Source organism: Thamnophis elegans, chromosome 2 (genome assembly GCF_009769535.1).
Source record: "Thamnophis elegans isolate rThaEle1 chromosome 2, rThaEle1.pri, whole genome shotgun sequence".
NCBI classification, from domain to species: domain Eukaryota; kingdom Metazoa; phylum Chordata; class Lepidosauria; order Squamata; family Colubridae; genus Thamnophis; species Thamnophis elegans.
This window is the reverse complement of record NC_045542.1, coordinates 59,862,646-59,880,630: the sequence shown is the minus strand read 5'-3', so window position 1 is coordinate 59,880,630 and position 17,985 is coordinate 59,862,646. Positions and strand designations below refer to the sequence as shown.

Below are 17,985 nucleotides of genomic sequence, written 5' to 3'. Positions count from 1 at the left end.
GTTCCCATAGTGGATAATGGATGAGTAAGTTGCCTGATAGACAAACAGCTATCTTAGTGTTATTAATGAAGTAGAACATGCACCATCTTGTTCAAGTTTCAGGAGATAGTTTCATATTTTGCAGCCTGAGACTGTGATAGTGATTTATAGTGATTTTTTCCATTGCATGTTTTCTTGGCCCAGGGTAATTTAGGTTATCTGCATGGTCTCGGCTCTCTGGACGAGAGCCTCCAGAAATCGTTATGGAGTGGTCAAGACATCATTATATCACAGGGTGGTTTTCTCTATAAAGGAAACATTAGTATAGTCACAGGAATTAGTCCCAAAATTAAAAAAAACAAACGTGATTATGGTGAATATATTCCTTTGTGAGGTAAATGAGAGGATCACAACAATCCAACCATAAATATTCTGGGAGATACCAGTTATCTTAAAAAATATCTCACTCTTGTGTCTGGCCTGATTAATTGTCTTGATTGCACTGATTGATAACCTGTTTGGTGAGAATCTATTACCCTTATCTGGTAACTCAACAAATTCTAATATCAATCCTTTCCAGTTAAATATGCTCACTGAGAACATTATCTTCAATAATTTCTTTCTATACCCTCAGTAAATCCAGAAAATAACACTTGAGAGCTGCTACCAGACCCTGTATTGTTTTCAATGTTATTTATATAAAGTTAGCTAGTAAACAGGGAAAGTAATCAGAGGTTGGACAAAGAAGTTCTTTGATAGACTTGCAAGATTGACGTTAGCCTTTTGAGGTACACCAGACTAGGAAACCAAAATCACATAGGCCAATACTAGTTTTATTATAAAGACATAACCTTGCAAGTCTGAATATGCTTCTCTCCTCTTTCAGTTTATATTTGTGAGAACTAAGGAGACATGTCTTATCTGAGACATTTTCTTTTATTACAGTTCTGCTACAACTATCAAAAAACTTGTTTTATCTAATTGGTTGTAACTCTTCCTCCTGTCCCTCAAGGTCATTTTTTCTGCCTATAAAAAGGGCTAAAGTTCAACATAAGTGGAGGCTTTTAAGAGATTCCAAAAATAGACAAAAAAAAAGTCTTGGGATGTTTTAGAAATAAAGGGAAATACAAAGAGCATACAGTTCATTGCTAGGAAAAAAATGGTGATTTCATAATGGATAGTGGTGAGGAGGCAGAATATTTTAATTTTTAATCTGCATCTCTCTCCTCATGGAAGGAAAATGGAGCCTCAGCTTGTCAACATTATGGCACTTGGCTTGGGGGAGGAAATTGTAGTTTGGGGAAGACAAAAAGATGATTATGTAGCTAATTAATGCACATCCAAGTATCCTGGGATAGATGAATTATCTTCTTAGATTACTAGAGGGTGACCACAGATCTGCTTTTCATAATCTTTGAGGACTCTTAAGAGTACTAGTCAGGTAGCTGAAGAATGAGGTCTTCAGATTACTTCCTCATTTTCAAAATGGGAAATAAGGAGAAAAAACTGTAGATTTGTTTGTTTAAAATCTGTGTTTTTTCTCATTTATTTATCTATCATATTTGTATAGCTGCCAATCTTACATGAAAGTGACTCTGGATGATGTATAGCACTTAATTAAAAAAACTATAAATACATAAAATACATAAAAAGTCATAATTAAAATATTAATATACTTCGAACAGATTATCTAGTAACAGTTGGATATGCACATAGCATTAACATGAGCCAAAATGGGATTGTCACAAAAAAGTTTGCAAGACTAAGCTTATCTCCTTGTGTTATAAGAATTAGTTGGGCATGTCATAGATTAGTTTACCTAGATGATGTCTTTGCCAGTTTATTTGGCAAAGTCTTTGTCAGAGTGCCTCATGTGCATACTTGAATAAAATGGTAAATATGGGGTAAATGCAGGGGTGAAATCCAGCGGCTTCTGACAGGTTTTGGAGAACCTGGAGTGGAAATTTTGAGGAGTTCGGAGAATTGGCAAATGCAACCTCTGGCTGGCCTCAGAGTGGGGGTGGGAATGGAGATTTTGCAGTATCATTCCCCTGCCACGCCCACCGAGCCATATCACACCCAAGCCACGCCCACAGAACCGGTAGTAAAAAAAATGAATTTCACTACTTGGTAGATGATATTATTGTTCAAAGGATATGTGATTAGTTGACTGAATAACTATATTCAAACAGTGCTCAATGGGTCCACATGGCTTGGTGGGATATAAAATTTAGAATGTTAGAATGGCTCTGTCTTGGCTCTGTGCTGTTCAACATTTTTGTCAGTATGAATGAAGAGGTTAAAGCATATTCAGAAAGTTTGCACTGAGAAGTGATACTGTAGATAAGAGTGAAGATTAAAAATGTCTGTGCTCTATGAGCTGAAATGAATAGAATGGAACTTAACACTGAGAAATGAAACTGCATTGGATAAGAAAAGTATGAGATGCAAACTTAGAATCGTGGAGATCAGATCTCAAAATATTCAGCTATGTTCACTTACTCTATATGTTCAAGGGAAAGAAGGTGAAGCAGAATTGAGTACTTCCAAAGGAAATATTGGCTAACAGGCGTAGAAATTTTCCATATTATGCTGCAATATTCTTTCCATCATTACACTTTCACATAGATTAATATGCACAAAATATATTTTTAAATAATGTAAATCTTTTAGTTTCAGTAATTTTTAAAATCATTTTACTTCAGATAAATAGTCTTAAAATCTGTTAATTTCCAGGAGTTAGGAAAACAGAAAGACCACCAACTCTATTATACTTTTATATAATATTCTGCATACAAATAAAGTAAATTCAAATTAAATTAAATTCAAATTTCTCTTCGGAATGATAAGGTTCTGAGAAAGCTATATTAACAACATAAAATAAAATGCTTTCTATAAATCAGGAAACATCTGAATAGATTTTTCATGCTGAAAGTTCAAGATTGCATTAGAATTCAAGAAATGTCCTGTTGCTTTAATGTGATTCTGGTATGATTCTTTTATAAAAACGTGTTCATGTCTAAAACCCAGTGTAGTTTATCTGCTTTGCTGACTGATGGGGTTTAGTAAAGCAGCCCTATGTGCTTTTTTAAAAGATGTTGAACTAGAACTATAGCCATTTTAAAAAATCATATTGATATTAATAAAAAGATTCACTACATTTTATCATTAAAAAAAAGAAAAATTGGAAGTCTAGTGCTTATGATGGTTTAATGCATATTTCCACATAGTTTGCTTGAAACATGCTTAAATTCAGCAGTGTGTTTGCTTTTCATTAAACTGGGCTTTCAGACTTCTTTTTCCAGTTTGGAGTTTCTGCAAAACCACAGTGGATTTTCAAAGCAACTGTTAGTTCAAGTCTGTTCTACATTTTAATGAAATAGTATAAATCTAAACCATTCTCTCTGATACAACTTAGTAATTAAATGTTAAATCCAGTATGGTCTCCACATGCCAATAACCACATCTAACAATGATGCTATTATTGCAGTATTACAAAATGGTTACTCAATAGATGATCATATTTTATTCGTATGCTAAAACCACAAGTGAAGGTACTAACAGAGTTGTTTTTTTATGTTTTAAATAGCTAAACATTGGCATTGTAAGAACTTTTATGGGATTCATCTATATTCTTTCGGAATAAATATATAGATAAATCTTGTTCCAACTTTCTAGCAAAATAATTGCTTTTTATATTATTTGTTCATGGGTTGGATATCTTTTTAGTGCTTTTAAGCATTTCAATATTGGGAGATTATATTAATATGATGCCAGAGTGTTGAAGACTTCAGTCAATCAATATAACTGAAAATTTCATAAGTTTTAATATTAACTTCTTTCCTAGCTAGCTGTTCACTAGCAGCTGTTCACATATAGAAAATTAAAAATACATTTTTGCTAATGCTTCTTTTGGTAGACTTGGATTTTTTTGCATATTTCTGAAATGAAAAAGATAAATACAGATATATTAATCTGAAAAAACTGATGGATAAATGACAGGGAAATCTTACTATATTAATTGAAGATCAGAAAGAAATTAAAATATCAAGTCTTTATTAATATAAATCTTACCTAGTTAATATGTCTTTTGTTTTTTATTTGCACCTGCTTTTTCAAAAAATGGGGTCATTTTGATAGGTGTCAGTGTATCACAAGTAACAGAAGTCTATTTACTTTCATATTTTTCAAAATAATTTATATTATTTTAAATAAATAGATAAAAATTAACCCAAACTAATTGGCTATTAAAAGGGAAAAAGAAAACAAAATAGTGTAAGAAAAGAAAGAAGTTAAGAAAAATAGAAACGAAAGAAAAAAGTAATGGCTTCTTCACAGCAGTTATAATACAAATACATTTTAATCTCTAACGCTGCATCACATTACTCTTCTTTCTATTATCTATCCTAACTGTCAAAACCATAAGTCACAAGTTCATTTTTTTTCATTTTTACACAAAATTTCCATAAGAGGCTTCTAGTCAGCAGTGAATGTAGATGTCTATTTTCTAATCAAAGAAATTAATTTATCCATTTCAGCAAAATATGTTAATTTCACCAACTATTTCTCTATATTGGGTAGTGTCAAATATTTCTATTTCTGGGCATATAAAAAAAAACCCTAACTATTTTAATCATATGTTGACATAAACTTCCATAGCTCAGGTTTTGACAGCACAGAAGCAAAATACTTAGCTGCCAGAGTCTCAGGATATAAATGGGGATGTACTTTGCTCTTCTTCTTGGAATTATGACCTCACTAATATTCTTTTACGCAGTTGATTCATATCACTCTTACTGTTTTGGTGCTCATTATAATGTTTGTAAATAGATTTTAGTTAATTTCCATAAAATGAAGGTGAAGAGTCCTGTATTAAGGATAACATATTATACACATATACCTATATAATATAGCCATTTGTCAAAGCAAGATTTATTTAGTGGCAGCTGCAGTGATAGCTTTGCAATGTTTTCCATGTAGACCTGAGGCAAAGGAAATCATTTCAAAGCCAAATCTCTCCTGGAGTTTTAGAGCTGATCGGGTATATGGCTTTGGCCCTGGCCCATCTCTACAGCAGTCATTAACTATAATCATGAACACATGAAAACACGACTTTTCTTCAAAGTAAAATAAAAGGGGGCAGCTTATTGGTGAAATCTTAGAACTTCCTTCTAATTTTCCTTTTGTTTTTACCTGGGGCAGCACTTCTGAAACTCATTTAATTTGCATTCCATCATAATCTAATGCAGCTTGCAACTTCTTCAATCCAAGTCACTACAGCATGCTTTCACCTATTATCTTATGTTGAATTTTTGAAACTTTGTTGCTCCAGATTCCTTTTGACTCCCATTGAATTGTATCATTTTGTGCTAAACATATGTATTATGTTAAGTTATGAAGGGGATAATTATTCCTTAATTCCCCTCAATAATATGAATACCTGAACCTTTTTAAAGCTTTAACTGACATGCTGAGCTTGATTGCAATTGATGGAAAAATGTTGCAATCGTTCAATGTTGAGTTGTGAATAAAGGCAAATATATGTGTCCCAGGATAACGTTGCAGGATCCAATCTGAGTTTGTCACCAGACCAAAGGTTTATTCTATCAAGATTTTGGACTCGTGCTGGAGCCCATCCTCAGGAAACTAACTCTCTCTTTCCAGAATGTTGAGTTGTCCTTAAGTATTTCATATGTAGACTGGAAATAAAAAGAGAAAAAAAGCCAGTAGCTAATCACTTCCATATCATTGGCAATACAACTGTAAAAGAAGTATTAATATAGTCATTAGGAGCTGAGCTTGACATTCTAATATTTTGAACATTTGTGTTTATTTTAGGATTAAAAATAACTGTTCAACAGAAAAATACATACACATATTTTTAAAATCTAATGATGGCATTACAGTAATAGGAGGAAATGTGAAACCAAAAAATAATTGCATTCTTGTTTGTTCAAGAATAAATAAGAATGATTCATATTAAATGAAGATTAAACTAAATTTCTGTCCACCCATAATATGAACATATTTATAGTGCAGATACATGACATTTGAACAACAAAAATTCACTTGTTTTTGGTTTTCTTTCTCCTTATTGGTTGTATGGTGCATGCTACAGGTACTCCTTGACTTATGATTTGTTCAGTGACTGTTTGAAATTATGGTGCTGAATGAAGAGACTTATGACCCCTGCCAGAAGTTGCTGCAGTGGACCTGCGGTCACATCAATAAAATTCTGGTGCTTGGCAATCAACCTGACCTTATAACCAACCACAGGGACTCTCCCATTCTGCCCAGTTGGGTCTCCACGGGCCTTTGGACATGCGGCCCAGAACACTGGGCCCCACCCCCTTCTTCCAATCTCCCATCATGGTTCATCCACTTATCTTTTCTACAGTTCTTTCTCTTCTCTTCTACTATCCAGTATCTGAATCTTTTTTGTCTTTCATGTTGACAGTTGTTAAGTCTGGATGTTCTGTGGCAGGTGCTTGTCTGTTTGAAATCTAAAATTCCAGAACATTTTAGCTTCTTCCTGTTCTATTACTTTGCCTATTTTATAGTCCCACCAGTTGTTGCTTGCAGGCAAATGGCATTTTTTAACAGATCTTTCGGTGTATTATTGTTGCTACTTTGTCATAGTGTTGCTTGTAGTTAGTCTATATCAGTGATGGCTAACCTTTTTCCCATCATGTGCCAAAAGCGGGGGGAGTGCAGTGATCCACCGCACACATGGACGCAACCCCCACCCTCCCCCCACTTTTGGTGCCTGATAGACCCATTTTTCGCCCTCGACAGGCTCCAGAGGCTTTCTAGGAGCCTGGCAAGGAGGAAAACCGCCTCCGCTGTCCCCCCGGAGGCCCTCCGGAGAGGATGAAAAATGGCCCTAAGGGGCAACCTTAGAAACCTTGGAAGTTCTGGTTTGCATGTTGAGTTGTTTTTTGCCCGAAAAACGGTTGAAAATAAAGGCTGAAGTCAGCTGGCCATGCGTGCTGGAGCTGACAGGACAACGCCTCACATGCCCTAACAAATCGCTCTGTGTGCCACCTGTGGCACACGTGCCATAGGATTGCCATCACGGGTCTATATCATCTTCTTCCAGCAACTAACTACTGTAGATTGTCTACTGTTTCATTAGCTTTTTTCCAGAGGCATCTATTGTGCTCTTCTCAATTCTGTATGCTTTTGTTCCTAAAACCTGCTCTTGTGCAGCCAGAATTTGTCGCTCTCCAACTTTCCTTCTCTTAGCCATTGCCAGGTTTATTGTTATCTGCTATGCCTGACTTTTTTTAAGTATACTGGCCATTTATTGTAATATTTTGCTTTGCCATTTATTTTTTCTGTCCTTTATTTTGTTGTTCTTGTAGGCCACTTTGGTCTGTGTGTCTGTGTGTGTGTCTGTGTGTGTCTGTGTCTGTGTGTGTGTATCTATCTATCTATCTATCTATCTATCTATCTATCTATCTATCTATCTATCTACCTACCTACCTACCTACCTACCTACCTACCTACCTACCTACCTACCTACCTACCGGTAGCGGAAGATATAGTCATGCGCCCATTCAATCTTAGCCGAAAATCATATAATAGCGACTGGCTGCACCACCTGACTACCCTAGCCCAGAACCGAAAACAGTGGCGTCAAATTTCCATGGAAGTCGCCTATACCCACGATGGGTGAAGAGGCGTCAAGTACAAGTACAAGTACCTACCTACCTACCTACCTACCTACCTACCTACCTATCATCTAAATATTTACCTACCTACCTACCTACCTACCTACCTACCTGTTGTGACTCAGCAGAAACCTCCTGTGAGTTGTTTTGGGATGCAGGGCTGACCGACTCACAGGAGAGGATAATGAGCAGCTGTTGCTCGTTAGGGTCTTCTCCTGCGGATAAAAGACTGATGTGGCCACGCCGTAGTTGCAGAAGTCAACGTTCGTTCGTTCGTTCCATTCTGTTCCGTTCCTGTTCTAGTCTAGGTTCCCCGTTCGTGTTCATGATTCAGAGAAACCAACTTGGAGAAGTGGTTTGCTGTACGAGTTTGTTTTTGCATTTGCTGTTTAACTTTTTGCCAGAAAATTTATCTGTGTTTATTTTGGGCTCGCAGCCAGCAAAAGCCGGGACTGATACAAATATTTCCTTTGAAGTTCTGTCTGGCTTTCGTTTCTGAACGAACAAGGTGGGGGTCAGAACACCTACCTATCTATCTATGTAAGACTTCATGTTAGTTTCAGTGCATGTTCTTCACTATTCATCAGATATTCTTCCAATGCTATTTTCTTCTTCTTCAACAGTCTGGTGTACTTGCAACATTTCACTCCCACCTGTTTTCTTGGATAAGTAGAGTCAAAATCTCTGTGCAGATGAAGGGTGTTATTCATTGTCATTATTTTTTTGGGGGCTTTCTATAGAGTTCTACTTGAGTCCAGTCCACTATTTCAGCTGTGTATTTAATGACTGTAATTACCCAGATGTTAATTGCCTTGATAGTATTTCATCTACTGAGTTTGAAGTTTAAGATCTTCTTCACTCTTATGATATATTCGCTTCTAACCTTCTTGACTTCAGTGTGCTTGATGTTGCCAGCTTGAAGGATGCCCAGGTATTTGTACTGATGGTCTTCATCCATACTCTGATGCCATTTCCATAAGGACATCTTGATTCCTTCAGTTTTCACTTTTTTTTTCTTTTTTGGATGGTAAGGATGGCACATTTGTCCAGCCCAAACTCCATTGCAATATCTTGGCTGTATATATGGACAGTGTTGAGCAGAGATTTTATTTCAAATGGTATTTTGTTATACAGTTTGATATTGTCCCTATATTATTTTCTGAAAACATTAAATGCAACAGTTGGACTCCTTCTCCCATCTTTAGGTTTTTTTGTATGTTCATTACTTAGAAAGCAAGGACTGATTTCAAAGGAGTTCAACACCCACAGTTGAAGGTCAGAATTTCGAAAGGTCTTGGATAGATCAAAGAGGATAAGCCAAACTTCAAAGAAACTCAGTATTTATTTATGGGTTAGGAGCATATCTAATAATCTGCTCTTCATTTAGGAATTTAGTTTAGCAGTTCATTCTTGATAAAGTTACATTCTACTTTTAGGAGATGATTTGAAAGAGAATGAGAAATTTGGGGTTTGGATACAGATATTTCATTAGTCTCATACTAATGCTTGAGGAAGCTTCCTGACCACATGTGATTTGCTTTGTGTATTTGCTTTGATTTGATATTTTTTGAAAGTTCTTTTTCCAAAACATATTTTGAGATATTTTCCTAAATAGTGGGCTTTCAAATAAAGATATTCTTAACACAGAATTCCTTTTAAAATTACAGCCTGATCTCCAGTGGTTTTTATAAGGCAAATTTACTAATAGTGTTTGTAGTTGTTCCAAGATACCTTTTGTTCATAATAAAATTATTAGTTACATAACAAGAGACTGAGCATGCCTAGCTACATGTTTCTTTGACATTTATAAAGTTTAATAGATTATAGTGAAACTATTAGCATTTTGTTGTAGCTTCATTTCATTTTTTCCTATTACATGTTTTAATACAAAGTAGTTGAGCCATAGATTGTTAGGGTTTGCTTTTATTATACTGTTTCTTTAGTTTGACCTTAAAACACTTAAAATAATTTAAATTCAGTGGTATGTTCTTACTATTTTTTTTTAAAACTGATATTTTGATGATAGTAATTGCTTCTTTGCTTTCTTTCTGTTCCATTAGTGGCATATACAGAAAGTAAAATAAAAAAAATAGAAATAATAGAATCATGATCATGCAGAAAAAATTAGATGAAACATTGCATGAGATTTTTCAAATTCAAATAATTGTAGCTATATTGCTTAAATATACCTCTGGCTGTTCTTAGAAAGATGGTATAAATTATTTTAAATTTAATTTAATTTTACGTGAATAAATTCTGCTTTTTATCAATCTTAACAGAAAGATTTATAAATTGCAACAGTTGTAACAGATTGTTGGAAAGGTATGTTGGAATGTTGTATAATTGTTGGTTGTTTAGCTCCTGTGTCATCTTTCTGATTCTGAAAAAGAAGAACATTGGTGGTAGAAGAAAGTGGTTAATATTCATTTTCAAGGGGTTGTCAATCTTCATCATTTTAACCAAGAGATGGTAAGATCCTGATGGAATTTATAAATGATATAGTCCCTGTTTTTACCCAGTGCCTAAAACTGTTGATTTAACAGATTGTCACAACATATATAATTTTTCAATATTTTCTGATAGATGATGATACCCCATGATTTTCAAGAATAGTCAACACATCTAGGCTTCAAAAGTGGGCAGCCAATAGAAGTAATTCTATGGTCAGTAACCAGCAACGTGACAAAGGTTTTTTTTTTGCTTCAGATTCAAAAGGGAATTTAGGAATGATAATTTGTTGAAGGAGACTTTTTTATACCTTATCCTCTGGAATTTTTATCATGATGAGCTAAGATACATGGAACAGATGGGTGGGTATCAACCATCATGTGTGTTTTTTCTCATCCCCTAAAATATTAAACTATCTGCTATGTTTTGAGACCCTTTTCTTAAATAGTAGTGGGATGCTTAAATTTTCTGCTATGGGCCAAGTATTAGAATAATTTTCAATAGTTCTGTATGTTTTAGTTTAATATTTAAGTGGACATTGAATATTATAACTAAGACAAGCAGATCAGCTTCCCCAAATAATTACCTTAAATTGTACTATGTTATTTTGAAAAGAGCCTTAAAATATTTAAAATAAATAGAAGGATTTTAAACTTGTTAGTCTGAACCACAACTGAACAATAATAAACCCAATCTGTAAATTTTCTGAGCTAAAATATCCTTGGATTTTAAGCTGCAAATACTATGTACATGGACATACGGTAATAATGCCTGTATTATTGAATATCATATGAATTGGTTGCCATGCTGAAAATGGACATAACTAGATGAGAGGAAAAAATTGGTGGTCTATATGGGACATACTTTCAGATCTCCTTGTTAGAAGAGGATGGAAATTAGTATTCATTGTGATGCCATTCATCTATTCAGATATGCGTGCATGCACACACACACACACACACACACACACACACACACACACACATTTCTTTTGGGAAAACTATGGAGCTTAAATAATATTTCTGTGTTGTGTTCCTTGTCCACTACTTCATGCTTAGTGTGAAGTTCCCAAAAGATGACCTAATTAATTTACGAGCCTCGAGACAAAGTTCAAACAAAAACCATTCATTTATTAGGATCAACATCTGGGCATGTCCTTCTGTGGAGCAGAAATTGATTTACACTTAATGGTGTCTGAACTTTACACCTGTGTCCCCTCCCCTCTGCCTTGGTCATAACTCACATTCACCAACAAGATACTACGGCAGGTTATTGACATGCACATTCACATGCCACCTGCAAGAATATGAAACCTGGCTCTGGCCAAAAGTATGCATGGAATTCTCCTCCCTTCTCTATGCTACTTGATAGTAGTCATGGCAAACTTTACAAGTTGACATCCGGCTCCCCTCACTTCCTGAAAGCGACTTGTGTAAAACAAAGCAATTTGAGTACAGCTGGATGCGTTCCTCCCCCACGTTCGCCTGGATTTTCTGCATGGAATTTTGCTATAAGGTGATCAGCCTGGATATTCCTACTTTTTACCCAAGATGCCTCTGATAATGGGTAGCCCTTCCACTTAAGTATTGGAGTTGTCTCCTGTGCCACCTCGAATCAAGGATGTTGAACTTCATAATGGGTTTGGCCCCCTATGACCACAGGGCCCGGAAGTTCCCGGGTTTTAAGAGGCTACTATGAAATGCCGGGTGTATCTTCCCCAGCAATTGAGGCAGTTTCAATTGCACTTTGGCCCCAGTTTCTTGCTAGGCAGTTTTAATCTCAAATATTTTGTGGAGAGGTAAACCTTCTCTCCCACCTGGAATGACCGTTGTGAAGCCCGGTGCTTATCTGCCTGTTTCTTATAGGTTTGTGACGCTTTAGCCAGTGCTTTTTTGACATTTTCCCAGGTTGCTTTCAGCATCAACATCCAATCAGTCAAGCTGACTGAGGAGCTTGGATACTCAGGCATTTGGACAAAGTCCATACCACTTACTATTTTGAACGGCGTGAGTCCTGTGCTATTGTGAACAGCATTATTGTATGCGACCTCAGCAAAAGATAAAAGATCTGCCCAATTGGACTGCTGATAGTTCACATAGCACCTCAGGTACTGTTTTACTATGGTGTTCAGTCTCTCTGCTGCCCCATTGGTGCTTGCATGAAAAGCTGAACTAAGACCCTGAGATGACCCAATGGACCACAGGAACTCCCTCCAGAACTTAGCCATGAACTGGACCCCTCTGTCTGAAATTCTTCAAGGTACTCCATGCAGTTGATAGATATGCTTCACAAACAGTTTAGCCAGCTTGTGAGCCAAGGGTAGTCTGCTGCAGGGTATGAAGTGTGCCTGTTTGGAGAACAGGTCTATTACAGTTCAAATCACTGTGTTTCCCCCACTTTTCAGCAACTCTACTATAAAGTCCATTGTGATCTCCTCCCATGACCTCGTTGGCTCTGCTACTGTTTGCAGCAGTCTGGGGTTTTTTCCCAGTCGTCTCTTCATTGTGGCACAGATAGTGCAACTTTCACGTAACTATCCACATCTTTCTTTATGCCGGGCCACCAGAATTGCCTTCGGGCTAAGTGTAAAGTCTTTAGGAACCCAAAGTGGCCTGCCAGTTTGACGTCATGGCTCCTCTGAAAAAATAGGGTGCGTAGGGATTCTGGGACATAGAGTTTCGTCCCCTTCCATGCAATGTCATGTCTTTTTGTTAAGATGTGTTGGTTGTTTTGGAACCAAGGGTCTGCTAACAGTTCGGTTTTTAGCCTCGTGGTTAGGTCACTTGTGGGTTGGTTTTGCCGATCACGGTGTTGCCATCTGGTGGTCACTTGGGCAGCCGTTTGAGTAGAGGGAATGATGGCATCCACTATGTGCTCCTGTTCACATTTGTACTGAGGAATGCGGGAGAGGGTGTCAGCTAGAAAGTTCCTCCCCCCTTGAATGTGCATTAACACAAAATCAAAATGATTAAAGTATTGAGCCCATCCTAAGTGCCTCCAGATTTTTGTGGTCAGTCCAGACTTTGAGTGGTTTCTGGCTCCCTTCCAACAGGTGTCTCCAGGTCAGCAGTGCCCATCTCACTGCGAAAGCCTCCTTTTCCCACGCAGCCCATCATCTCTTTGTGTCTGTGAGCTTGCGGGAGGTGTAGGTGCAGGGTTGTAAGTTTCCTTGGTTGTTTTTTGGAGTAGCACCACTCCCACTGCCATATCGCTGGCGTCTGCCTGGATCACAAAGGCTCTCTGTGAAGTTCCCAAGAGATGACCTAATTAATTTATGAGCCTCAAGACAAAGTTCAAACAAAAACCATTCATTTATTAGGATTAACATCTTGGCATGTCCTTCTGTGGAGCCGAAAATGATATACACTTAATGGCGTCTGAACTTTACCCCTGTGTCCCCTCCCCTCTGCCTTGTTCACAACTCACATTCACCAACAAAATGCTATGGCAGGTTATGGGCATGCACATTCACATGCCAGCTGCAAGAATATAAAATCTGACTCTGGTCAAAAGTATGCATGGAATTCTCCTACCTTCTCTATGCCACTTGATAGTAGTCATGGCAACACTCTACAAGTTGACACTTAGTATATCTTGTTTATTGGCAATTCAGCAACTTTTTATGGTAAGTTCTGAAACAGCAAGCTTTAAAATGTGTTTCTTCTGAAAATGAATCTAAAAACATTTCTTTAGAAAACTATCAATCTATTAGCTTTTCTGAAAACACAGCTACTTTAGTTCATCTGACTCACAAACAGCTAGTGGATGACAATGCCTTGTAATTTCTAGAAGCCTTAATATGGTTTTTTGATATTTCAAAGATACGAACATGGCTACAAGCTGGCTACTTTTTCATTAATGTCTTTCACAGTTTGGAGTGGACTAGCTTATACATTGTACTGTATTTTAATTGGATATGTGGCTTTAATAAAAGCAGAACTAAGACTAATCTGTCACCTCCTGGCAGCTGTTCATTAATTTGTATTTGTGTAGCTTTGGCCGGGTCAGTCTGCTTTGTGTACAAAAGCTAAGCTTTCTTATCTTTTTCTAAAGAAATGCCTTTCAGAACAGCAGAATTGTGTTTGCCCAGCACTTCGTATTTGTTTTCATCTATTTTTCTGAATTATCCCATGTATAATTCTCATGTTCATCAGATTTATTTTATAAAGCTCATGAAATAAAAATGAAGGTAAAAGAAAAAAAACCTTTAGATACAAACAATATCTCATTCTTAAATGAAAACAAGTTATCTGACATTAGTTTAGAAAGATCTGTGCTTTAAAATAATGCTCCTTTAAATGGATAAGATTTTACAGAAGCCTTTTTCTGATCTAATATTAGCAAGTAGCGCATTTTCTTATTATAAATATTTAGTATAATTGTTATAGACTCCTTCCACCTTCCTTCCTTCAGTGGCTCAGTATTTTTATTTAATAGCTGATTGGATTGATGGCAACTGATAGGCTCAAATCAGAGTACCTTTATGACAGTGCAAATAACATAAATTCATTACATTTGGTGGTTTGTAATTTGTAACCCTAGTACTTCCTGAGGATGAAAATTCTACAGGTAATCTTTGACTTAATTACTGCATGTTTAGTGCGTACTCAGTGAACTGGTAGTAACGCCGATAGGAACCCACCACTGAGTTACACATGAAAAGATGGGCACTTGGCCACCAGCATGTATTCACAATGATTGCAGCATCTTGGAGTAATGTGATTGCCATTTGCATCCTTTCCAGTCGCTTCCAACAAGCAAAGTTGATGCTGAATGTAACATACCTTGATGTCAGAAACATACCATGATGCTAGGGGTTTTCTCAAACTCTTTGAAACAGAAAACAAGATTCTTGTAAAGTCCTTTATAATTAGAAGAGGGATTAGTGTTCAGAAATCTCAGCAATTGAATACTTTCACTTTAGCACCCAATTTATTTTTAAGTTATTAAGGCAGGGACTTCTTCATTCTCTCCGTGAAAACTATTTGAAGAACCAGAGAATTGACTAATGGTTTTCCTAATACTGGAGGAATGTGCAGGTGTTTTGAGCCAGTATTGTTTTGCAAATGATTATTTACTTTCTCAGGTTCTGAATAGTCTCTGATAGATACATTTGACAGAATATTCTGTAGCATTTTAATAAGCAAACTAATTAATTAAATGTAAACTGGTAACAGGTTAAATAGTAGCTGTCTGATACAAATCAAGTTTCAAGAATACCATAAGATTAACTCCTTGATGCACCTTAACATTTGTATCTATTATTGGGATTATGAAGTGTAGTAAATGCTTATCAGATTTGCCACTAACATAACTTCAAATGAGATAGCAATATTGTAGAATGATAATTAAATTCAAACCGATAGCATAGAGCAGTGATGGTGAACCTTTTTGTAAAGGCATGCCAAAATTGTGTGTGTGTGCGCAATTGCACGGGCCTGCATGCCCACACCACAATTCAATGCTCCCCAACTGGTGCATGTGTGAATGGGTTTTTGCCCTCCCAAGGCTCTGAATGCTTTCCTGAAGCCTGGGGAGGGTGAAAATGGCCTCCCCCGGCCTTTCAAAAGGCCTAAAATCAGCTGGCCAGAACACACATGGGTGCCAGATCTGACGGCTCACATGCCAGCAGATAATGGCTCTGTGTGCCACATGTGGCAGGTGTCCCATAGGTTCGCCATCACGGGCATAGAGTAAAATATTGAAAATAACAGTGAAAATTGACAGAAACAAATGCAACATGATTTACTTAGAAAGCAAATCAAATGCATAAAAATAGAATAGGTGAAATCTGATTTGAATTTCTTAACTTTGAGTAGTGAAATGACTGCAGTGGTCTCAATGGTCCGTTTCAGTTGCATGATTATATGAAAACTAATTTCATGTTTGTTCCAATTACTCTTATGCTTTTAGCCAAATCTGCCATGTAGCTTGTTTCTAATTTTGGAAAGAAAATATTTTGCATAACTTCTAATAAATTATTGTCGTGTAATAACTTGTAAATGATCTAAAATAAACACTAATTGTATATAGTATGCAGAATTATGTAATTATTTTTATATTTATTTATATTTATTTATTTGTTAAATTTGTCATTTATCTGGGGTTACTATAGGTGGCTTGCCTATAGTATAAATGAAAAGGAAGAAAAATGAAAAGGCATGTAAACAGAACAGACTATTGAAAACATATCCTTAATTTTCTCCAGCTAAAACTGTAACTATTATAGAAATAATGATGTTACACTATGCTGTGAAAGGTATGGTAATACTGATTCTGACCCCATTAAAATAAAAACCAATTATAAGAATCTGATTTGCCAGACACTTAATGCAATATTCTGTAGTTCAAAGACAGCTTTAAAAAAAATCTTCAGCATATTTCTTAAATACCTTTCCCATTTTTTATTGTGTTATCTGCATTCATCAAAATGTTTTTGTTTCTATTTTCAGATTATAGGTTGCCAAATTAAGAGAGAACCAGCAGAAGCTACTGAACGCTATACTAGGTGGATCAATAATTTAACACATGATCAGCTTCTTACTCAGGTATTTGTCTATATGAAAATTAGAGTGTATTTTCCCATTTATATTGTACATAATAACTTGCTTTGCTTTGTCTGCTTTGAACATGGAAGCAGGATATTTAAACCCATCTGAAAGTAAGACATAATCCCATTCTGCTCACACGGTGTTTCTTTTTGTATATCTCTCTTCAAAAAATGCACTTTAAATCTCCAGGATAGATTTGGATGACTGGGGTTGGGGAAAAAGCAGAAATGAGATAATGATCAACTGATGGAATTCTGTCAGAAGAAAATCTGAGCTCAATTCTGCTTAGAATAATACAAAGGCATGCATATACTGTATATCAGTGAATTAAAGCAGAATTTCAGGAAGTGAGGAATAGCCAAATATGAATTAAAATTGCTAATAAAAACTATACATACTAAACAATTTGTTAACTATCATCTTAGCTTTATTTAAAATGTGCAAGCATAATTAAGATTCCAACATAATTAAAATTGCATATCTTTGCATTTTCTTAGATCTTATGGGGAAGCCAGTTTGTAGTAGAAAAATTGGCCAAGGAGACATATGGTTATGTTTCTATGAAACCATAGCATTTGTTTGTGATTCTGTATCAGTTATTCTTCTGTGACTTTGGAATCATTTTTGAATTTTGTAGCCCATACTAAGGATGGATGCGTGGATTGATGTAACACATTGCTGGCAATTTTTAATTTGCTTTAGGATATGAGAATGCAGAATAGAATTGTGGTTGGTAAATTCAAAGAGAGAAAGAGTGAGAAAGAAGAGAGGGGAGGGAGACCCTCTTTATGATTCTTTTTTGAGGTTGCTTCCAATAACTAGATAGAAGAACTTATATTTATCTCAATGTTACCTTATTATCTCTAAACTCACTGTTACTAAAGGCAAACAAAAATACTACTACAAAAATACAGAAAACACAATTTATAAATCTAAGGACATCAATGCCCACTTATTCAGGTTTATTTAGATATGTAGTATTTAGAAGTGTGAAATAATTTGTAAAATAATCTCTTTAAGCTTTATGCAAATGAAATAACACAAAATAACAAAAATCAAGAATGGCACAAAAATAGCAGATTTGCAAATAAACAATTGTATGGAAAAATAAGATGTTATTAATAGCAGTATCTACTCTTTTTACTAGTTTTTTGACCTGTTAAAATATAACCGCTTTGTGCCATTCCCCTTTAGTAGTTATTTAGAAAATTTATATGGCTACCAACTCACTAACAGTGACGCCATGTGGCTTACAGAAATAAAACCCCAATATGAAACTCCACCCCCTGTCCCAATCAACCCAACTTGATGTCTCTCTTGTCACATATTTTACT

The 17,985-nt window shown here is 35.9% G+C and overlaps 1 protein-coding gene across 2 annotated transcripts in view; it reads left to right on the top strand.

The window, feature by feature from the left end:
- The window catches only part of B3GNTL1 (UDP-GlcNAc:betaGal beta-1,3-N-acetylglucosaminyltransferase like 1), a 148,333-nt gene that overhangs the window by 34,379 nt on the left and 95,969 nt on the right, over positions 1-17,985 (top strand). For both annotated transcript variants that reach the window (XM_032212032.1, XM_032212033.1), the window contains one exon: positions 16,553-16,648. In XM_032212032.1, coding sequence (XP_032067923.1) covers positions 16,553-16,648 — 96 coding nt within the window. The remainder of the gene's footprint in view (positions 1-16,552; positions 16,649-17,985) is intronic.